General features: G+C 35.4%; 1 protein-coding gene across 3 annotated transcripts in view; it reads right to left on the reverse strand.

Moving 5' to 3' along the window:
- The window catches only part of Evi5 (ecotropic viral integration site 5), a 44,629-nt gene that overhangs the window by 17,314 nt on the left and 2,535 nt on the right, over positions 1 to 24,780 (reverse strand). Inside the window, exons 1-2 of one of the 3 annotated variants that reach the window (XM_046636433.2) lie at positions 1,490 to 1,665; positions 516 to 957 (exon numbers count right to left, since the gene is read on the reverse strand). The exons of 1 other annotated variant lie outside the window; for it this stretch is intronic. In XM_046636433.2, coding sequence (XP_046492389.1) covers positions 516 to 580 — 65 coding nt within the window. In that variant the 5' untranslated portion in view covers positions 581 to 957; positions 1,490 to 1,665. Of the gene's footprint in view, positions 1 to 515; positions 958 to 1,489; positions 1,667 to 24,780 lie in introns of those variants that run through there. One more of the 3 variants, XM_046636434.2, reaches the window with a different exon arrangement.

The following is a 24,780-nucleotide window of genomic DNA, read 5'->3' on the forward strand; positions in this document are numbered from 1 at the left end:
GTTTTTTCTGACATTTTTCCAGTTCTAGTAAGTCACTAAAACCAAAATCGTTCAGTTTATCAACCCTATGTTCGGTTCAAAATTCAATTCGAATAGAAGAAACATATAACGTACAAAAAAGTCAGTTTAAGCCAATTTGTTTTCCTCGACGAAATAAAACTCAACTTGTTACCTCAAAAGATCATTTCCAATTCCCGTGATAGAAAACTGATATTTTAAGTTTATTCAATCACTAAATTAAAAATCCTCTGACATGTCCAAGTTTTTTAGGTGTGTGGCCACCCTGCCTAGGCAAAATAAAAAAAAAAAGGTGAGGTGATTATTATCAGAAGAAGTTACGACACAGCGAAGGAGAAAAATGTAAATCTATACGTATATAGTCGAGGAAATCAGTCCAATTGATTTTTACCCGTCTCGCGAAATAACGACATTCGCTGGCTGATGATGGAAGGATATCACGAAAGCATTATTACAAGGAAGGAGGATTTCAATCACTGTATATAATACGTGATTACCTCTTGGTTGCTTTTCCTCGCGTCCACCTCGCCGCCGCCGGGGCCAAAAGACCGAGTAGAACCATTCAGCCAATGCGTTCAGTTTATTTAAACTTTGGATCTTTATATCTTTGATGTATTATATATATATATATAATTTTTAACCGTGACGTAAGTATATTATTATCACATTACACGTAAACACAAATAAGGAGAAATTTCCCGATTAAGTTTCTTTTTCCTTGTATCATTCCCCGCGGATTCTGAATTTCCTTTCAACCGATGCGGATGATATTTCCGTGTCTTACGGTATTTCCGCCTCGGTAACGTTCATCTTTTCGCTCATTTGCAATCACGCAGACCACGGTATGTATCTATCTATGTAGATATGTATGTATTGTATAATCACTCCAGTGCCAGAATAATGCACGATGACAAGAGAAACGTCAACACTGCCTGCGACCTGTGAGAAATAACATGATAAAGTGATTTCTGATCCCGAACTTGAACGATATTCTTCCTTTTTATGTATTGTTTCGGCACAAAAATTTTCAACTTTTGAAAGATCCTGTAGCCTGGCTAGCAACGGGTCGCTGAGCAAGTCTTCAAGTCCGCAAAACGAAAGAAAAACAGAAAAAAACGTAAATTCTAAAATACAAAAAAAATAAAAATTAATAGTGTATAATTTGTCTCCGACAAGTAAAATTCTTGTAATCGATGAAATATCGTTGAAAATAGAAGAAAAAAATATGTATATATATTAAGAGACGCGTGAAAAAATGCTCGGAAAATTTGAAATAAAAAATTGCAGAAGAAGAATACAATCGTGTATAATAATTCAATGAATATATTCAATGATTTAGTGAAGCGTATAATTGACTGGAGTTAAATTCCCGCCAAATTTACGAAGAAGTAAGAGAAATAAAATTAAACAAACCGACGTCAATTCAGGCAAAGAAAAGAATATATAGGTATAATACTGATTTTGATTGCACCTGACAAGGTGTGGAATTATATGATCTGAATATCGAAGTGTACGTATGACTCTGAATTCACAGTGTGTGTGTGTGTTTTTTTCCGAGGTGTGCGGCAGACGGAGAGGTCGAGACGTGACAATGACGTCGACGAGGTCGGACACAACACTGTGCTTCGGTACCGCGTTAGGTATCCAGGCTCTCGCGAGTCTCGCATACGGACGAGGAGCGCCGTTTGCAGCTCGACGATGGTTTCGTTTGGAGGTCGATGAAGCCGGCGCAGGGTTGACGGAACCTTCTGCGCGGCGACCTCCGCCGTCGCGTCGTCGTCGTCCAGGTCGGCAACGGCGGGAGTAAATTTTCGGAACGTTATTTTTATAACGGATGAAGTCCTCAATTTACGTTAATAGGGAATTTTTTACGGGAGCAACTTGTCAGAACGTTATTTTTATAACGGGTGAAGTCCTAAATTTACTTTTCTAGGGAATTTTCTATGGAAGCAAATTTTCGGGACGTTATTTTTATAACGGATGAAGTCCTAAATTTACATTTCTAGGGAATTTTTTACGGGAGCAACTTGTCGGAATGTTATTTTTACAGCGGATGAAGTCCTGAATTTACGTTTCTAGGGAATTTTCTATGGGAACAACTTTTCGGAACGTTATTTTTATAACGGATGAAGTCCTAAATTTACATTTCTAGGGAATTTTTTACGGGAGCAACTTGTCGGAATGTTATTTTTACAGCGGATGAAGTCCTGAATTTACGTTTCTAGGGAATTTTCTATGGGAACAACTTTTCGGAACGTTATTTTTATAACGGATGAAGTCCTAAATTTACGTTTATAGGGAACTTTTTACGGGAGCAACTTGTCGGAATGTTATTTTTACAGCGGATGAAGTCCTGAATTTACGTTTCTAGGGAATTTTCTATGGGAATAACTTTTCGGAACGTTATATTTATAACGGATGAAGTCCTAAATTTACGTTTATAGGGAATTTTTCACGGGAGCAACTTGTCAGAACGTTATTTTTATAATGGGTGAAGTCCTAAATTTACTTTTCTAGGGAATTTTCTATGAAAGCAAATTTTCGGAACGTTATTTTTATAACGGATGAAGTCCTAAATTTACGTTTATAGGGAACTTTTTACGGGAGCAACTTGTCAGAACGTTATTTTTATAACGGGTGAAGTCCTAAATTTACTTTTCTAGGGAATTTTCTATGAAAGCAAATTTTCGGATCGTTATTTTTATAACGGATGAAGTCCTAAATTTACGTTTATAGGGAATTTTTTACGGGAGCAACTTGTCAGAACGTTATTTTTATAATGGGTGAAGTCCTAAATTTACGTTTCTAGGGAATTTTTTACGGCAGCAACTTGTCGGAACATTATTTTTATAACGGATGAAGTCCTGCATTTACGTTTCTAGGGAATTTTCTATAGAAGCAGATTTTTGGAACGTTATTTGTATAACGGATGAAGTCCTGAATTTACGTTTCTAAGGAATTTTCTATGGGAACAACTTTTCGGAACGTTATTTTTATAACGTATGAAGTCCTGTATTTACGTTTCTAGGGAATTTTCTATGGGAGCAACTTTTCGGAACGTTATTTTTATAACGAAGGAAGTCCTAAATTTACGTTTCTGGGGAATTTTCTATGGGAACAACCTTTTCGGAACGTTATCTTCATAACGGATGAAGTCCTGAATTAGCGGTGCTAAAGAATTTTCTATGTTATGTAATTTGTATTGTTTTGTGATTTGAGGATATATTGGATATGCATTCTCAATCAAAAGTGAGTCTCGTCGACGATATTGAATACTTTGCGCTAAGATGAAAATCGGAGAAACGTGAACCACGATAAAGACGATACGAAAATTAATTTTGAATAATAATAATGCCCAAAAGTTACCGATAAAGTGTTAAAACAAAACGTTGTTGAACAAATTTTTATGCAGTTTTTTTTGTCGTACAAAATGGGTTCGCTAATTTTTCAGTACACATGAACTTTCGAAGAATTTTCTCATTACTTTGAAGTTTCTCGTTTCCGAAAAATTTTAAAAGTTTAAAAATGTTGAAAAAATCCTGAATTTTTAAAATTAACGAGAAAACTTTCACTGAAAAGTATCTGGGAATAAAAGTTTCAATGAGTTTAAACTCATCGATACACGGAGTGATCAGAATTTTAACTTTGTTAATGGGTTTCAGATTGAATAATTGCAAACATTTTTTCAGGAGACTAATTTTGAATCTCAAAAATCCGTCACGTGACACGAGAATGAAATTCTACACCTAAGATACTTTGATAACACAGCTGCTGGGCTAAGATGTTTGGTGATAATTGAATTACTTTGAATATTTGGAAAGACGAAATCGAAGAACCAGCCGTGAAGTTGGAGGAAAAAAAATGATCGAGATAAATAACAATTGTAGAATTTCTCAAAACACGAGACAAGTTATATGAAATTACATTCCGAATTTTTTTGAACATTGAATAAATAGTAAAATTTCACATATTTGAAATATTGATTGACAAGAGTTTTAAAAAACGGTGAGATAAAACATGTTTCGAAAAATAAATAATTGTCCATTTACAACAATTTACGTTGACATAAGCCAAATTTAAAAATAAATTCCACGACATGTCGAGTAGTTTTATTCCTCCATTTTTTCAAGCTCTGAAAAATTGTTATCGATACCAATTATCGAACTTACATAATATCTGTGTAAAATCTAGGAATTCTTTTAAGATATAACGATTTTACACCGAATAAAGTCAGTTTAAAAACTGTAAGTCTGAAGAGGGAAAAAAAAGTTTCACATTAAACATTTAAGAGGGCGGAACGACAAGTTTCCACCATACCCTCGGTTTTTAAATTTCCGAGAGAAACTTTCAAGTATGTGAAATGTGAACACCAAATGTGAAACAATTAAATCCAGACCATTTATTTCTGCCATGAATCGGAAGACCTAGATCCATAATTTTTTTCAACTTTTCTCATTAATTAAATCGAGGTAGATGAATATTTTTACGAAATCCACCGCCATGTTACAGGCACGTTACAGGTCAAAGTGGTTGGAGAAAAATTGGCGGTGAACTTTGAACCTTTTGGGAGAAGACCCGAGCTGAATATGTTATGAGAGTGAATTTGTTCACGTCACAAATTCCGACATACGAGAAACATTTAGAAGCGGATATTTTATTCACGATCCCAGGAGGAAAGGAGGGGGAGGGAAACAAACAGAAGACGAGTCTTTTTTCTTTTTCTCGTCGTTGCCTGTTTCAGGAATGTTATAATCGTAGCGCGATAAACTCGAAGGCCTTAGGATGTAATTGGTCGGCCGAAATTCGATACTTTTCATTAATATTACAACGAGATTGTCGTGCAGAAAAAGAAAAAATACAGGAATAAATACCAAAAGCTTGGATTTTTATCCTTCATTTTGAATTGCTTTAAAATCGTAAAAAATCTAGCAAATTCGATCGATTATATTCTACGAGCATGGCTCGTTTCATTCGGAAGATTATTTTGCATAAAATTCATGTTAAGAATACTGAATATTTATAATTTTATGACATTGTACCGATATCGCTTATTGTTAACAACTAGCGATATTAAATTGAATACTGAGGATAAAAAAGAAAAAGAGTTTCAGTATCTTTTCAAAAACCAGTTTTATAAACTAACCCATTTAGTAGAGTGGAATCGACTAAACCTATTAGATTTTGAACCATTTTGAAACGATTTGAAAAAAAACGTCGATATCTGAGATTTTTTTTTTTCACTTCCGATACATTTTATTCCTGAATTTTTACCGAGATTTCCCTAGCTTACGAACAGAGTAATTTAATAAGTACTCAGTGAGCGATTATCTCGTAATAAAATTAATAAAAAGTGTGAATTTACGACCAACCTGCAACCTCTTTAAGCAGAAGACAATAAATTAGGCGTTGCCTTGATCTTATCCTACACGATAAAACGGAAGTAGTGTTTTATACCGTTGGTAAAATTTATTCGAGAAAGTTTCAAGTTTCACCAACAGACAACGGCCGGTTAAAAGAATCTTTCGTTAGCCAATTATGAAACCGCGATGTTGATCGCAATTTAACAGTTACCAAGTGTAAACAAACAATGAAAGAAAAAAGAAGTTCCGCATAGAATTCAATTTATTTATTGTTAGTCGCAATTCGAGCCAATAACTTCAAGGCTACTTCATTGTTCATCCATGCCACGTTTACTCATGCGACGTGTTTGCATAGTTACGTTATTATATTCGAAGTGTATTGTGTACCGACGATTCAGCGATCTCGGGTAAATATGACGGTATATACGGTTGCTGTATCATTCTGTTTTACCGACGGCCGATAAAGCGGAGCCCGACATTACCGAAACACCGTTATCCAGCTTTTTACATCATTCCTAAAATTATCAAAGATCTCGACAAGGTCGGTCACGTACTTTTACAGTTAACTTTGAACTTCCGCATTCTGACCCTTCTTCAAACTGTTCAGAACCATATTCATAAACTACGTCGAAATGATTGTTAAAATTTTTGATATTATTGTTTTAGTTAAAGTCGCAAGTACGATAAGAAGTGTAAATATTTGAATTCTGGTGAAAGTTGGAACAATGAGATAGAATTTACAGTGTGAAAGAATTCAGGATACACAATATCAGAGAATTTTAGGTATGGGGTGGAAGAATTTATTTTTTATTTTTTTTTGCCAAAATGTGTAAGGTATTTGATTTTTCTTACAAAATAATAAAATATAAGGAAGAAATCGAATGTTGACACTAGAAAACTTATAAATGTCGCGATGTTTCAACAGAATCGATAGTCTTCTTTTATCCCGAGTCGATGATACACATACGCTCGTATTTTTATCGATAACGATAATTTCTGTAAATGTGATATTTAATTAAAATACCTTGGTACATAATTTTTGCGAAAAGAATGTTGAATTGCAAGTAAAACGAATCGGTTTTTGCATTAAGAGAGATTACTAGTTGGCGGTTAAGTCCTCAACTATATACATTTTTCAACGTAACCGAAAAATAAGTAGTTCTGGTTGAAAAATAAAAACAACGAATGATGCGCAACAGTTTTAACCAGAAAATTTATAAATCGGCGTCGATACGACGAATGAAGATGTTTAGTTTTGTAAATATCCGAAGAAATAAGTTACGCCAAATACTCAAAATTTTTCTCATTGTTAGTATGATACAACTCGTGGTGTTAGATGATATTCGTGACTTACAAGAGCTTTATTTTCGGCGTTGAAACGACGGAAAATCTGCTAATATCATTGCCAGTTAACCAACATTTTTTTTCCTCCTCGTGACGGACTAAATCGAAACTAATCTACTGCAACACGTATTGCAGACCGTGTGAAGAGGACGAACACTTACCGAGCTCTACGTATGGTTCGGAATAATGTACACGAACACTTGGAGGCTACGGGCGGAACTAATTGCGCACATTATGTATGCGAACTCTCCTTTGTATAATTGTCGCGGAGTTACGGGAAAGTGGATAACTGTTAAAACCAAGACTATGTGCAATATTCAGCATTCAAAATGGCCGTTCCGAAATGAAATCGGAACCAAGTTTGTCCGTTATAAACAAATTCAATTTCAAACATTTTTTTTAACTAGAAATCTATGAATAATCTGTTAAATTAAATTTAACCCTTCCCACATTGTTACATAATAAAACATTGTGATAACCTGTGACTACGATAACAATTCCAATGTTTATGAAAAAATGTGTAGCGTTATTTTTCTTACAATCGTATGTAAAATTTACAAAAGCTAGTTTTAAAACAGAACAAATACATATTTTCAAAATTACACGGCAAAGATTATTAGTACGTAAAAAATTCTGTTTTTCTTTCTTCTTCCTCTTTTTATTGTCATCGACAAAAAAAAGACGATATCTCCGTGAACTAGTAAATCGAGTATCGATGAAGGTGGGAAAAGATCTACAACGAAAGTAGGATTACAGAGTGATACGAAGCGTTATTGCAGAGTAAGAATACGTGGCACCGAGCCAGAACCGATAATTCCACTTTTTTCATCCTATCTCTCATACGTCATCGTATCTAATGCTCCGGCATTCACAGTAACCCGCGTTTCCCACATGCCAGAAGCACCGAGATTCGTCGAGCATCTGTTATCCACTGCGAAATCTCTTTTCGCTCACTTCCGAAGCTGCAGGCAACGATGTGGAAAAAAAAAGAAAAAAAAACCATTTTCATCCGGCCGGCCGGCAGTTCATTGATACATTTTACAAAAGTCCGGGTTATCAGAGTAATTAATTAAGCTTAGAAAGAATATAACATTCTATGTATAGTACATTTAAAAGAAAAAAAAAAAAAGACAAGCACTATTCGGTTACTCAATATTTTTATCAGCATTCTAAGTTTGTTTTTTTTTTTTAATTTATTTTTTTTTTTTCCAACTAATCCGAAATTATGGAGTCGAAAATACGAATTTAATAGGATTGGATCGATAGGCAAGTTTCATATTTTTGAAAGACGTAAAATGAATGGAAATAACGTAACGTGTGTTAGATTAAAACATTGCGTGAGAAAACTTTTGTCGTAAAAGATGCGAGCGAACGGATTCCAACACATTTTTTTTTTTTTTTTTTTAAGAGCGAATTGTCTGGCTACCGGAAGTGCTTGTGGTGGAGAAACGAAGTTCGTACCATACAGTTATAAATTAGAGTATATAACTCGGCAGTTACAAGTTTTTTAGCATGCTTATTATACGGAAGAAAGTTGTTAATTTGCTTAATTCTTATGCTAATAAGAATCAACGGGAATTATTATGATTGGAAGAGAAAATCTTTTTGTTTAAAATCCAATCTCGTAGCTTTCATAAATTATTTAATCTTACTAAATGAGCGTAAATAAAATTCATGTTGAAAAAGAATTACCAAAAAAGCGAAAAATCGTCGGAGTTTTTCAATACAAAGAAAGTTGGAAAATTTTTGTCCCCGGTAGAAACACAAAGCCAGTTTTATATTGTACACTGCTTGTTCAATATTAATTCATATTTTTTATAACATCAACTTTACAACCAGTTGGTCCGAATTATTAATTCACCAACCCATGAAATGAATTGAATTCATTTTTTAACATGCTTTTTAAACATTCATTGTAAAGTTGTTGATCCCCTTGAAAAAGGCCTTTTGTACCCAAACGTCGATATCGCGTTAAGTTACACAAAAGCGTTCGAATTATGCATAGAATCCATTATACATAAATATTCTTTGGTCGCGTATTTCGAAAGTCTTGTGGCAAAAAAAATTCTTCCATTTTCCGGGTGAGTCGCGATTATATTGGTTGTACCCAATATTAATTTTATAACCAACTTAAGTAGCTGTGCGAGTGAATTAAGTTAATTAAAATATATCAAATATATATATAAGTTCAATTTCTGCATGTTTAACGAAACATTAGCGCATAATTGGCACGCGAATATTAAAACTTGCGTGTTCGACTGTACTTCCACCGCCCACATAGTTGAAACTTAAAAATGTCAACGTTTCGCTGACGCATAAAATTGAGCAACGTGAAAAATAAAACGATGCGATATCACGTATCATCGTGAAAAATATTAGTAAAACACATTCAAAACTATTTCAGTGTCACATATTGGACATTTTTCAATACGGAATAATTTCATTTCCCAAACATTTTAAATTAGCGAAATGTTTTACAGATAATACTCTAAATACTGTTTATTTCGGATGAAATTTAATTAACAATTGTTACGACGAAAAATTCACGTTACTTTCATAGAAATAACGAAATTCTGACGGTTAGGAAATGTAGAATCAAATCGAGTTACTTACAACTTTGACGAGACTCATTTTTTTCATCACCTCAATTTACGTCGGTCGAAATAATCCCTTGTTGGACAAATTTTCGAATACTCATAATTTGGTACTTTCAATTTTTACGTGACAATAGCTAAGGAAATCAAAAATGAAAACTGGATAAGTTAATTTTTTTATTTTTCCAACAAATGTATCGTCCAGACTTTAAATGATAAAATAATTGGTATTCAAATACTGATTGTGAGACTGAAAAGATAATCGAATAGAAAAAAAGCTTCTTTTAATAAAATTCACCTTTAAATCGATCTTTGCACTTTCGCTTGTTTTATCATTTTTTAATTTCACTTGACCAATTTTTTACCGAACTTTATGCCTGGTAATCATGAACCTCCGTAACCTTCAGATATATACTCGTGGTAAAAAATTAAAGGGTTCAACTTTGCAATGCAGTATCTTTGTGTGAATTGCAAATCGAAAGTTGAATTAAAATCGATTTTGAAGCTAAAAATCTTAGCTTCAACTTCCACGTTCCAAATTTAGTCGACACGCATTTTTTCTCGAGTAATTCTATCTTCAAGTCACTCTTATCAAATTTGTAAAATCAACCATCGACTTTACGCGGTCAAACAGGACGAAGGGAATTTTTTTCGAACAAATTTTCAAGATAGCCAGTTTGTAGCTTCTGGTTTTCCCTTCAAAACAGTTTCTTTTAAATTTTGTATCCCATTTTTTCTTGCCAAGTTATCCAATAACAAGAGAAAAAAAAAAAAAAAGTATCCAAAAAACATCGATCCTACGTAACAATGACTCGAGAAAAAATGAAGCGTATAAGACTAAATTTGGAAAAGGGAGCTTGAAGCCAAGATATTTAAATTCAAGATCGTTTTTAATTCAACTTTCGACTTGCAATTCACAAAAAAGTTGCTGTGTTGTCAAAGTTGAATCTTTTTTTAGTCAAAAACGCGGAGTGAGGGGGCGTTAATTTTTTATTCTTTCACGAGAGTAAAAGGTACGAATAGTAAAATAATAATAACAATGTTTCTGGCGCGTGAATTTAACAAAGCATGTTATTCACGAATGTATTCATCCAAGCTATTGTTTAACCGGAAATGGTTCTGTTCCGCCTTTTCTGCCAACCGTTCCGGCTACTCAACTCCAGCAATACGATTGTTCAACGGCTCCATGGAAACTGTAAGTATTTGCCGATAAATCACTACGCGTGTCTCGACAAAAACGCACTCGTTGAATCGACGTTCGAACAGATTGAAAGACAATGAAGCCGCCGTTGTTAATTGGTCATTATATCATCCCTGTTCCAATTACTTGGCACTCTGACTCTGCAATAATGGACTCGGGAAACAACAGAGAGACATTATAAACATCGCAAAAGTTTTGTTGAATCGATTTTCAGGATTCGACGTAATTGCAACGGGCGTGACAATTGCCGGCTGATTTAACAAGCGTTGAATATCCAGTCCACACACGAATGAGTGAATCCCGTGATTAAATTTCTGGGTCAATTGGTCGGTGGGAGAATTGATCAATTGTTGGTTTAAAACGTAACTCGGCATCGTTCAGTTACCAGTTGATCACGCTACGGATAGACGATTTCAAAGAATTTAGGTCACCGTGATTCGTACGTCTCACGGAATTAAAGAGCAAGTTTGAAAGTGGAAGGCGGGTATATAAACGCCAGAAGCGATACACAATTAGCAATGATCAACGAAGCGAGAGGCTGGCGAACGTGTTTCAATATCCAAAGCGGCGTGTGGCAATTAAAAAACCAAAAACAAGAGCGTGTGATCGGTTCCAAATGACATTATAATAATTTGTGAAAGCCGAGCAGTGATCGGTGAATAGATAAGCTAATCGATCGACAAATTAAGATCCAACAATCTGGTAAATTGAAAATTTTTGCTACCAAGAATCTTTCAGGTTAGAAATTTAAAATTCCAGACACATCGAATTATGAGTCCAATTTTCTGTAATTCGCGTAAAACTCTTCAACGGATCTCTTTTCACAATTCGGTCGAAGGTTCAACTTTCAGCAGCAAGTTAACCAAGCACGTTTCCTATTCGTTACTCATCTCTGACGTGTTCCTCTTCCTACTTTAACCATCGGGTACAGCATCGCAACGGTGTTGTGTAAATTCTCTTGCGAATGTTCAATCACCGCGATGAACAATTGTTAGGTATACGATGCAGAAGCGTGAGTGTTCCATGCGGCACATGCGTTTCAGACAAACGGTTCCATTGCACTCATCCGCAGTCCGCTGATCATCGTTGCTAACCTTTTTGCATCCATCATGGTCGGAAATCCGGTTGTTCACGCTTCTTCCTCGGTTGTAACATCCACTGAGAGAAATTTTTAGTTCCGGTTACCGCTCAGTCCTTAACTATTTTCATTTTTTACCACAATCGAAAAATATGGTTCTAGGTAGAGAATAAAAACTAGTTTTGTAGCTTTTACCAGAAAGCCTAGTATCCGTTAATATTCTTTCTCATTACGATCACTGTTAACTATATTTTCTTGCAACTGTTGCGAAAATTTAATCCTTGTGCAAGAATAAATTGACGTTAAAGCCTCGTTTAACTAAAAAAGTAAAGTAAACCGAATAAACTGATTTTGCGTTGCAATTGCCAAAAAAGGATTGACGATAGTGCAAAATGGTTACGCGTACCTCGTTTTTCGTAATGCCAACAATATTTAAACAGTTTTTTTAAGGATACCTGTCTTACTGAATTTTTCTGGTTACTGTAACGAATGAAATTTTTCTCAATGTGTGTGGAACATAAATGAGGGAGGTGCACAGACAGAAAACAGCAGTGTCCAACGTCCTCCTCGAGCGATGATGAAGTATTATGATGAATTACTTGTACACGGAACCGTGATTTTAACCCTTTCAGTCACGGTGGGATGCTCAGTGTCCCGCCTCAAAAATTTGCAAAACTATAACTAGCCATTTGAGTCTAAGTTCTGTTACTGGAGGGGTTTTTGGGGTCACTAACCACTAATCTTAAGTCGGCATTTGATTATTTCTAAATCCAAGATAGCGGATCCAATATGGCGATATATCCGAATTGTGAAAAATGCGGGACTGAAAGGGTTAATGCTGTTTTAGCCAGACGTAAAATCATTTCACGTGTAACAGCTGCGCACTCTTGTAAGTAACCATACCGAATTAAGTACCAATCATTCTAGGGACTTGTAGTCAAACTTTGATGACTTCAATGTGCTTTTGCAACATGTAAATCAGTGGATGAAGTCGAGGATTAGATGAGGATTGGTTTACGGTGGTACAAAGGTGACAAAGGAAGCTCCGTGTGAAGTTTCCATGAGAGACTAGACTTCACTTGTGACTTGTTGTGGAACTTTAAAGACTTCAATGTGCTTTTGCAGCATGTGAATCAGTCGATGAAGTCGAGGATTAGATGAGGATTGGTTGACGGTGTTGAAAAGGTGACAAAGGAAGCTCTATGTGAAGTTTCCATGAGAGACTAAACTTCACTTGTGACTTGTTGTGGAACTTTAAAGACTTCAATGTGCTTTTGCAGCATGTGAATCAGTCGATGAAGTCGAGGATTAGATGAGGATTGGTTGACGGTGTTGAAAAGGTGACAAAGGAAGCTCCATGTGAAGTTTCCATGAGAGACTAAACTTCACTTGTGACTTGTTGTGGAACTTTAATGACTTCAATGTGCTTTTGCAGCATATGAATCAGTCGATGAAGTCGAGAATGAGTCGTTGACGGTGGTGAAAAGGTGACAAAGGAAGCTCGATGTGAAATTGTTATGAGGGACTAGACCTATATCAGTGCCTATATGCACTCTTTTTTCTCTACAGTGTTTTTGTTTTATCACGGACGAGATCGTGCGATAAAACCAAATACCTCGTCGCATTATAATAGCCTTCAGATAGATCTGCCACATGAACACGAGGCGATAACATTTTCCCGTTATCTATCGTTCTTTCGCCTTGCTATGCGAGGAGAGCTGGTCGCGCGGACTGCAGTAACAATTTTATCATCATCCGTATTATACGTATACTCGTTCACATTTATTCATACCTGCCTGCCAAACTCTCTTATGCGTCGCGAAATTTACCACCTTCAGACATACCACCGTTTATGTATGATCCTTTACCGGAGCCGATGTCCTTTGAAGAAAGGAGTTAAAATAAGCAAAAGACGAGTTTCGAGTATCCGTAACGACCGTAGACATATCCCACAATTTCAAACTGAAACAAATATCACCAGGTCAAAGAGCTCGCTACGCTATAAGCTCGCTTATTGTGATAATAATCGGAAAGAATCGCGAAGCCGAGCTCGGAGTTCGAAAGATAAAATCACCGAACGAACAAGCCCAACGATTTACTGCCTAATTTCATGAAACCAACATCTTCGACGGCCTCAGAGAACGTAGTTTGATTGTATCTAGAGGCGACTGTATTCTCAGTTTTGCGTGGATAGAACATATATGTTCACTGACGTCGAATATTTTTTTGTGTGTAAACCGATTACCGCTCAGCTTTGCGTAGTCAAGTGAATGTTTCGTTGGCGTTGCGTTTCAAGAACGTCATTGGCACGCGATGTTTCAAATTTTTCTCATATAATAGGAGCTGAAAAGTGATGTCATCGAACCTTTAATTCATGATGGTACAAAAGCAATCGTGGCTTAATACAGACTTCATGTTTTACACTACGACATATGTTCCTAGAATCTGTTACCAATCGCCACCATATAATGGCGTTATTGTAACTGGTTAATGTTACCGCAGTGATGTTATCGGAGATTTATAACAGGTGGTATCACTATTCAAAGACATTGTGTGTCATACAAGGTGGTGGTCTTTTTTTTTAATCACTTTTCGAATATCTCAAAAACTAAAAGAGATACGAGATAAAGTTTCGTACAAATCCTGAAGGGTTTCGAAGGGCGATGATAAAGCTGGATATAAGTTGATCTGTGAACTGCGCTATTTTAGAGATTTTTTTTTAGTATATCGTGATTTTAAACAGGAAACACGTATTTTGACTATGGACGACTGATAGCGGGTTTGAAGACGAATTTGAAAACTTTGAAAACAAAATATTTAATTTTTTCAAGTTTTCAGACAGTGAAAGGGCCATTTTTTGGATTGAGCCCAAGATTTAATCATCTTTTGAAACTTGAGGGACGGCTTTTGGAGACGCTTGATCAACTCGAAAACATGATTCGTAGTTTTTTCAAACCGCAAAGATCGATGGTTCATTTCAACGAAAAGTAGCTGAGCATATAATGAGTATATATATGAATAAAATTATTGTTTTTTAACGCTTTTCGACTCGTCTTCAAACCCACTATCAGCCGGTCATAATCAAAAAATGTGTCCCCTAACCTAAAATCACAAAGGAACTCGAAAATTCACAATTAGTGCCCAAATCCACAAATCAACGTCAGGCTAAAGTTAGTAACGCTAACCTAACAAAACATCAGGGAAAAAGTAATTATTGTGCAATTTTAAAATGAGTTTCAAGGAGTTGACTTTTAAAAATTCGAAACGAGTTTATTTCGTTCATTAGAATTTGCCGAGTATCAGAAAATCCTAAAGATGCGAAGTAACGATTTTTGTATTAAAATTTTCTCGTATCTCTACTAGTTACCGAGATATTTTCCTAGGGCAATTAAAAAACCACCCTGTATACATACAAGGAACTGTATAATATGAAGAAGTTTTTCAATACTTCAGAACGTAGAGGATGAGATGACTACCGTCCGGTCAGTCAATCGCCTCAGGGTCGGTCGGTGAGTAATATTTGCGGAGGCGTCTCATTCGACGGGAAGCAGTTTTTTGATACTAGCAAGTATATAATGTAAAGGTACATACCTACATGTATAATGTACAGATAAACACACGTGTTACGCAACTCTATAAAGCGCGTGATTCAACAAACCGGACGGGAACTTTTTTTCTACCGAATGATTGTTGTATGGGAATCTGATCGTTCTCCATGATCAAATCTATCCAGGTATAGCTGGACTAGACGTGTCGAATGGGTTTGAGTGTTCTGTTTTAAAAGAGTTAAGGTCACGTAGCAATCCTACCTTTACCGACCGAGCAGACTCACCCTTTTTTTTCCTATATTGAATAAACAAATGAACGGAAAGGGTTCAAATTTCTACGATTCATCGCTCTTTCGTAAAGGAATTCAGGAAAGTTAATCGTATCCCGAAAATCGTGAAAAAAAATTTGTTCATTTGTTTATATAATGTAGGAAGAAAAAGAGTGAGTTTACTCGGTCGGTAAAGGTAGGACTGCTACATGACCTTAAGAGGGCCGCGTTGTCTGTCAACTTTCACAATTAATAGTGAAAATACTAATTCGGTGACGTTGTTATTGTTGTTGACAATTTTGTAGACAATTTTCGGAAAAAAACATGAGGATGAAGTTGGTGTAACGTTGGATGTTGAGAAAAAATCATTACTTCGCACCTTAAAGACTAACTGAAATCTAGTGAATCACGATGAACAAAACATGATGATATTTTAGAAACATCAACTCGTTAAAAGTCATTCTCAAATTGCGCAATAAATATTTATTCCCAGATTTTGTCGTTACGTAAACGTTGCCAATTTCAAGTCTCGTAAAAAAAACTTGACTCTCCAAACTACAGATTGACCAAAATTCGATGACGCGATATGAAGGTTACAAATAGAAATACAATAGAAATGAACAAAGGTTAAAACATTTCATGCGGAACATTTTTTGGTACCTTCAGAGCTGAAATTTAACTGTGCAAACCCACTTATTTTCACTCGGAAAATACGATTGTTTTATTTATCACTACGTAACTATTATGATCACAATGATGGCAATCTGAACGTTGATTCATAGTATCACTGATTTTTTTTTCAAACGGTGAAAAAAAAAAACTATGGTTAGTACATTTTTATTTATTGTGATTTTTCAAACTTTTGTTCCGCATAGTAATCTTCGTACTTTTACCATAGCAGGAATTGCTAGCATACCTGAAACACGAACTATACACCCGTACATACCTGTAACGGTTAATTGTCTTGAAAAGTAAAAGGCAGTTGCATTGAAGAAAACTGAATTGTAAACGATTTTCTACATAATTTACTGCTGCTCGGAAGCCGCGTACATTGATTATTGTAATAGATATTAAATGGTAAAATTTCTGGTTTATCGTAGGCAATAAATACTGCAGTCATTAGCCAAAGAAAGCATTTGGATATCGACATAATGCAACATTAACGGAATGTCAGCACTTTCATAAGTGGGGGTGGGGGACCTATCCTAAGAGGTCGAAAGGCAGGGAGTTTTCTGAAATTTTTTCGAGAGGGATGAATTGAGTGGATATTTTCGAAAGTCTGAGTATCTTTTGCTACTAGTTCGAAATACATTCGATAATTTTTTCAAGTCATTAGAACCGTAATTGATCGAGTTATTAGCTACAACCCACAGCGGGTCTCCATTCGCACTGTCAATTTGCGTACAATCTGGAGGTCGCAATTTTGATGTGAAACCAACGAACCTGAAATTTTTTCAATATTACGATTATTTCTTCGAACTTGAACTTAAATCTACCCGTTTTAAATAGAAGGTGTCATTTTTCATCATGTTTTCACAGCTTTTTGCTATAAAAAAGGATACTTTTATGAAAATTCCGACCCCCAGAGTGTAGGCATTAAAATGTAAACGCGAATGAATACCTGCTGTGGGACGTAGTTGATAAATCGATCAATTATGGTTCAAATGAGTTTGAAAAAAAATGACCTGATATAGTTCGAACTATCAATAAAAGATACTCAGAGTTCATAAAAAAGTAAATAATCGTGCAAGGTTCACGTGCACCTAATTACATACTCAAATGGCGCAGAGACATTGAGATAGCAGCTGTAGTACATAAAACACTCGATGATCTCGCTGCAGTAACGATACAATCTCAAGTGACGCACGTGTCTTGTGTCCACATTTGGCGATACGATTGCTTCCACGTACATATACCGGGACAATCTCTTGAAACTTGAAAATCAACCGCGCATGCGCCAAATGATTCAATCTCATTGGTCGGCGAAATCTTCCCGCAGCGATATTCTTGTCGGCGATGCAGGCCGGCCAACTTACGCAAAATGTGTACGTTTGAATTTGCAAAGAGCATAAGCATTGAATTCCGACAGTTCTTTGTAGAATCAACTTTCCGACCCGATAACAAATGCTTACCAAACCTTTCCGAGTCGCTGTCTCAATTATTTGAGATTCTAACCTCGAAAATTCGTATCAACCATATCGCCGGCAGAAAGAGTTCGACAGTTGAAACTCGGGATGGCAAGCCTGCGCGAACAGCCAATAAAACTCGCGCATGCGCAGTTGATTTTCAAGTTTTATGGGTCTTGACTTGACGACTGATAAAAAGAATTCCTTTCCATTGTGGCATTGATTATTTGCAAATTTTTTTTTCAAGGCCATTTTTTTTTTAATCAATGCGTCGCCATTTTGTAAATAATGAAAATAAAATAAAAAAAACGGTCACCTACAATAATAGCCACATTTATATAGATATTGATAAAATTTAGTTTTTTATTTTCAGACAACTCTCCACCGAGCTATCAATGCCACAATGGAAGTGAAATTTTTTTACTGGCCGTTAAGTCAAGACCCATATCTTTGTTAATTATGAATATTTTTTAATAAAAATTTACATAAAACAAGTTTAATATACAATTAATAAAATTCCAACAACCCGATCCTTTTATTAATCAGTTATCCCTGTGAAAAAAATTCTCAAAGGCCTTTCCCCTTTAAAAATGCATCGTTGCTTACGACTGTTAACGACACACATTCTCCCCAATCTCATCTCTCCTCGTTGTCCGAAACGTCAAGTGCACATATTGACTAACCTTCTTCCCTGCTCCCTCCTTTTCTCAGCGGCCACGTAGAAGTTCGGTAACGGTTAAAATATTGTTCCTGAACTTTTGAGAAGAATCAGTATGGGGGACATAGTGCCGAAAGCTCCAGACAAATAGAAGTGATTGTCATTTAATTCACCAAAAAGTTTTGTTGTATTACTAGTTATATTGCCATTGTAGTTGACCACCTGGCTATTCTTCCTCCGATATGAGTTTGTTCCAAAAGTCTTTTTTTTTTTTGCTGAATTGAATTTTATCAGGGTGGCCACTAATCTCCAGCGCGAAATTTCCTGACTTTTCCACGATTTCCAAACAAACATCTTATAATTTTCCCTGACCAATTCGGACAAATTGGTAACGGTAAATTGAAAAAAATATACGTATTTTCCATGTGATTTTTTTTTTTTATCAAGGTACGAACTGTCACTTGTGTCACACTGTCCCATTTAGCCGATGCGCAAAATCGTTTGTAAGGTAATATTTAGGAATATTCAAAGTTTGAAGAGAACCCTCCGGCGATGGTAAGTGAAATTTATATTCGATCTAATCTATCTGAAGCTGAAAAAAATTGTGGGACCCATTTGTATGAAAAAACAAATATATAGCAAACGATTCCCTGACTTTCCGCAAAAAAATCTCCGACATTTCCCTGAATATTCCAGAATTTCAGTATTCCATGACATATCCAGGTTTTAAAAAATTCCCTGACCAGTGGCGAATTTTCATTTTCTACCTAGAACTATATTTTTCGATTGCGGTAAAAAATGATAATAATTAAGGACTGACCGGTAACCGAAATTAAAAATTTCTCTCAGTATACGATGTAGAAAAACATTGCTATATATATATATATATACACTTCGAGGTCGAGAACCCTTTCCCAAATTGACTAATTTTCCTTGACCTTTGCCACCGAGGAGACCTATTAAGGCAAAGCGGCCTGGAGTTAGCCGTGAGTGTCCAAGTCGATTATTTGAGCATGGAAGGGATTGCGAAGGGTCTATGTAAAGTAGTTTGAACAGGTCCTGCCTGCTTCGGCAGTGTGCTTGCGAGGCGTGTCGGCCTCCAGGGCGATGACGGAATCCCTGGCATTTGAAAAAAGGGCAATCGGTATGCGCTGGCAGAACCTGTACTCAAAAATCGCCTCTCAAGGAACAAGCTTGTGAATCATGCTGTGTAGAAACAGGCTGTAAAGGCGCCTCGGGATATCGAGACACAGAAGGAGAAAGCTATTGATAGAACTCTTGAGTGCAGTGAAGGTTCACCTGACGGTGTGATGTAACGCAAAGAGTCCTCGGTGAATAGGTATCATCGTTCTTTACTTACATCATTCTATTTTTCTCCTAGTTTCATACTTTTTCGTCCTTCAGAGTTTACTGAATATATCGTAGAGAATCGGTATTGATTGAATTGAATTTGAGAAAAATGCGAAAGATTGTGTCGTTCCAACATTATCTTGGTATCAATCCAACGCTGTCTGATGTTCAACTTCCGGATTGACCTCAAAATAGTTCTATAATAGTCTCAACACCATCATTTTTTACACTGCATGTTGGCGGTCAGTTTGAATCCCCATTTTTAAGATTCACTGTTTAAATAATTTAGTGTAACTTCACGAGTGCCGACACAGTCTTTGTTTCGTGACAAAGAGTTGTAATTCATTCATCTCTCTGTACGCGTTCATGTAACTATCCATCAATTGCCAATGACCGATGGACTAAAATGAATTCCGGAAGGTGTGATCGTCCATTAACATAATGCGACTTTTACTAGTCAGCCTAAAAGCCCGAATATTTCTGTCGAGAACCACGATCAAATCATGATTAGCTCAGCTGCTCTGTTCCACACTTGACAAAGTGAACTCGTAACGAGGATGAAGTTGGTAACGTTAATTTAACAATGCACTCACTTTGCACGCTGAGAAAAATTTCATTTGTGTGGTAACGAGAAAAAGATTTGATCCGTGATGTTTTGTTACGTTAACGTTACTGACTTCAGCCTCGTAGCTTCGTGCTGATTCCCTTGAGTTGTGACTTTGCCAGTGCAATGTGCAATTTTTGAAATCCAGAGACTTTTTCAAATTTAGCTTATACGGTGTTTGGTAAAATCTTCCACGTCTGTTACAGTGGAAGAAATAAAAATACGATAGAAGCCAGGGTAGATAGTCTGACCCGATGTACTCGCTGCTACCAGCAGATGTTATATGCCGTAAAACCGTATCGATTTTGCTGAGTGTATATAGAACATCGGACTATAAGTTCAAATTAGTCTATATCGTGCAACATTTGGCAAAAGGTCAATTCAGCGGAATAAAAATTAAAATTGAGAGAGAAATAAGAACGACGATGCAAGTATATTACTTATAATTACCGTCACGAGACTAATTCTAAACTCATCCAGTTTGTAAGGTTTACTCTACTTTTTTGGTTAAATAAGGCTTTAACGTTAATTAATTGTTGCACAAGCGTTAAATTTTTGCAAAAGTTGCAAGAAAATATAGTAACAGTGATCGTAATGAGGAAGAATAGTAACGGATACTAGACTTTCCGGTAACAGCTGGAACACTAATTTTCATTTTCTACCTAGAACTATATTTTTCGATTGTGGTAAAAAATGAAAATAGTTAAGGACTGAACGGTAACCGGAATTAAAAATTTCTCTCAGTGCTGGTTACCAAAGTGTCATGTTACGTAAGTCATAAGCTCGGCTTAAAGTACGGATCAATCAATCAAAACTTATACTGAACAGATTGAAACTTGAATCAAGGGGATATTGCGTCGAACGGTGTTGGTAAAAGTAGCGATTGACAATCTTTGTACAATCCACTGAATGATATTTGATCAACCTTCAACAGCCAAAAGAATATCGTTTTATTCGAAAAGACAAAAATACTGCACATTTAATACGAAGCTGAATCTAGAGGCAAGATTTAGCAGTTAAACGTGTAAAACTTTTTGGAAATATGAAAATGCAGTCGAGTTTTATACTCATAATTCTGTAAAAATATTTCGAGTTCAAGGTATTTCGCAAAAATTTTGCTTTTCCAACTCCACTACCTTATTAAAATACATTTGATCCGTAAAATTGGAAAACACGTGAGAAAAGGATCATATCCTGTCTATCCAAAAAGAGTTGAGAAGGTTGTGGACGAGGGAAGAGAAGGAAGAGATTCGACGGGTTTTAATAATCCCGTCACTTTTCATAATATTTCGTAGCCCGCGGTTGGTTTAAATTTAACTTTTGCATCATGTTATATCTTTTTTTGACGATTTCACGTTTTTACAGACGATTTAAAACACTGTGCCCGATTATTGAATCGAGACACGATACGAATTCAGGCCTATTTGCACAGGTCAAATCCATTTAAAATCCTTCGTTAAGATTTTCAGACGTTGATTTGCGACTTTGAGCAAAAACTGTGCGGAAAAAGATCGGAGAACCTGATGGCAATTTTTATTTTATTCGGAATTACGTCACTATCTCACAACAAGAATTCGATTATCGGCAACAAATTGATCTAAGAAATCGTGCAATAATATAATTTGTTTAAATTTCCCAATTATCAATCTTTTTCAGCTGAAGTTTGCAATTTTTTAAAAATTTTTCACGTAATTAGCACGTCTGATTTCACTCGCGCTATTTAAACCTATGTCACATTATTATCCGTCTTATTTGCTTCTTCAAACAAACTTGTTTTTGCTGAAAAGAGTGAAAATATGTTTGTGAGTATTATTGATATATATACATTTTTACACTTATTCTTATTCGAAACAACACGCGGAGATGGATAATCATGACTAACGTCTGTTTTCGACAAAAAAATTTTCACAGTAATACAAAATCTATAAAACATACGGTATGCGTTAGAGATAAATTGCAAATCTACGTCGAAAATGATTGCAAATTAATTCTGAGTTGAAACTCATTCTCCGTGAAATTGACTGTATTTCAAATCCGTCTAACGATAAGCACAAATCGCGGCAAAAAATCGTACGAATCGCTGAAACAAGAAGAACGAATATAACTCGTGCAAAAAATTTATTTATTTCTCAAGTTAAAATTACTTTATTTTGATCACGGGATGTATAAAAGCGACGTGGCTGAAGTTAGTTACGTTTCCGAAAATCGTTATTTCACAATTACAGGGAATGTATGAAATTCGTTGAATCAAAATGAAGCAAAATTTATTCGTATTTTGAAAACTTGGCTATGCCAAAGTCACTATAAACTTGCAAAATAGTAATTCTTTAACTTTGGCCTCATTAAAATCGACAGAATAGATACAATTTATCCGTGATCAATGGAATCACGTATTCGCTACGAGCTTTAATGACGCGTTTACGTCGAGTGACGTATGCATATAATTGTTTTGGGCATGCATCATCGTACAAACGGAGTTTACAGTGAGTCAGTGCCCGCAACAGTCAAGATCATTTTATCCGCTCTGCGGTACGCAATTTGAATTCAACAAATCGCGGCTGTTATACCGTTTGCGAATTTCTTAACATCCGTATTGTTGACGTAAATGTTTCGAATTCACCGTAAATTCTACGTGTGTAATACAGATTTTCGAAACGAATCAAAACACGCGCGTTTGAGAAAACAAGTCGCAATTTTTACCATGAAAATATACGTATTTTCAAATTTTCAAATTCAGGAATGATCGAAAAATCAAAACATATTCGGATATCAGAAATTTAATTGTTCAAAGATTATTACATACCAAAGAAGAATACGAATAACGGGTATAAATAATTAGTATATTTTAATTTTACTAAATACACTTCATATATTCACAGCTGCTGAATTTGAGTTTCACTTTTGCTTAAAATAGATACGAGTACGAGATATCAAGGTTCACCGAAAAAGAACCCAGTTTCTTCCGAAATTTCATCGGAAGCCAAACGAGTGAAGTGAAGGAAGAAAGTGGGGAAAATTGTTACCCCAATTATGCCTGTGTATTGTATATAATGTGCCTTATTCTTGGAGACATGCTTTTTCCCAAATCGAATAAGAATAAGCATAATCCAATCTAATGGTGTCACTTTAGGCTCAGTCAGTACAGGGACTGATGTTCTTTCTCACTATATGTACCTACCCTTAGGAGTAAATGTCGTATACCGAATAGGCGTGAAATCAATATACAGGCTAGACATAGACTATCGAGGCATTATTGTAACGTAGGAATAATTTACAATTTTTGCAAATTACGGCACAATATTGTAATTTGACAAAATTAAATAAAAATTTCCGGAGTTTAAACAGCGTGTAAAAATTTCTCCCTCGGTTGTGATATTTTTTTTTTTTTTCAATTCTTTTATCAATCATTTGAACAAGAAATTCATTTCAACAATATTATTCAGAGATTGTTGAATACGATCGTATTGAAGTCGGTAACGTTATCCTAACGATTTATACTGACGGGGAAAACCGTAATTTTTTTGTTGTTATCGTTATCGAATTTTCTGAAATTCAGTAAACCGTAATAAAACAATACAAACCGATATTTTGAAATCTTAGTTCCTTTAAAATCGCTGCGAAATAAAAAAAAAAAAAAAAAAAATTGCAACTTTTTCCCCAATATTTATAATAACATACAAACGACTGTACAATAATTGATTGTCTCTATCACTGATTTTCAAATTATTTAGCAAAATTGAAAATGAACTGATTCGGCGCCGTTGAAAAATTTGGCGTATCCTCAAATCTCGAATTACTACTTTGACGGAAAAGTATTTCACAAATTTACGACTCTGAGAATCGTTATTTTTTATTTCCGTTTTTTTTTTGTTTGAGCAAATTGTCGTCAACAGTGTCACGAAAATCGAATTTCTGAAATGTTTGTTTTTGCAGGCTCAGGTTATTAAATTCATTATCGAAATTTCATAAAGGACGATCGAAGAATGATGTGTATATATATATATATATATATATATATATATATATATATATATATATATATGTATATATATATATATATATATATATATATATATATATATATATATATATATATATATATACGTTAACGCGTTTCTGGGTTAAAAGAAATTGCGAGGCAGCTCACGTTCACCTCGTTGCTGGGGGAAAGAAGTATCGTACATAGACTCTTATTGCACATTTACAAATTGCCAGATCGACGCTTCGAGTAACGATCGATAGTCGATGGAGCTTGAGAGGTTTGTTCGATGATAAAAGTACACTCTAAGGAACTAAATGCCGGAGAGTAAAGAGTTGACGAACGTGAAATAAAACGGTGCTCAACTTTGGCGTACCATTTTTAATAAAACGTAATCTTGTAATAATCAGAATTCCATAACACGGAAATCGTGGAATTCGCAAAGAGGATGTTTACAGAGTTTTTATTTCAAAATTCAAGGCTTTTTCCAGATTTTTCAGGTCATTTTTTTTTATATCCGAGGAAATGAGTTTGGTACAGATTACCAAGACGGACGTGTTGAACAATTTTTGTTTCGGCACATGTTTTTTTTTTTTTTTTTTGCGTTTCAGAATCAAGTACCATTCAGTTATCGGAATTGATAGGTATGCT

This window comes from Neodiprion pinetum, chromosome 7 (assembly GCF_021155775.2).
Source record: "Neodiprion pinetum isolate iyNeoPine1 chromosome 7, iyNeoPine1.2, whole genome shotgun sequence".
In the NCBI taxonomy this organism is placed as follows: Eukaryota; Metazoa; Arthropoda; class Insecta; order Hymenoptera; family Diprionidae; genus Neodiprion; species Neodiprion pinetum.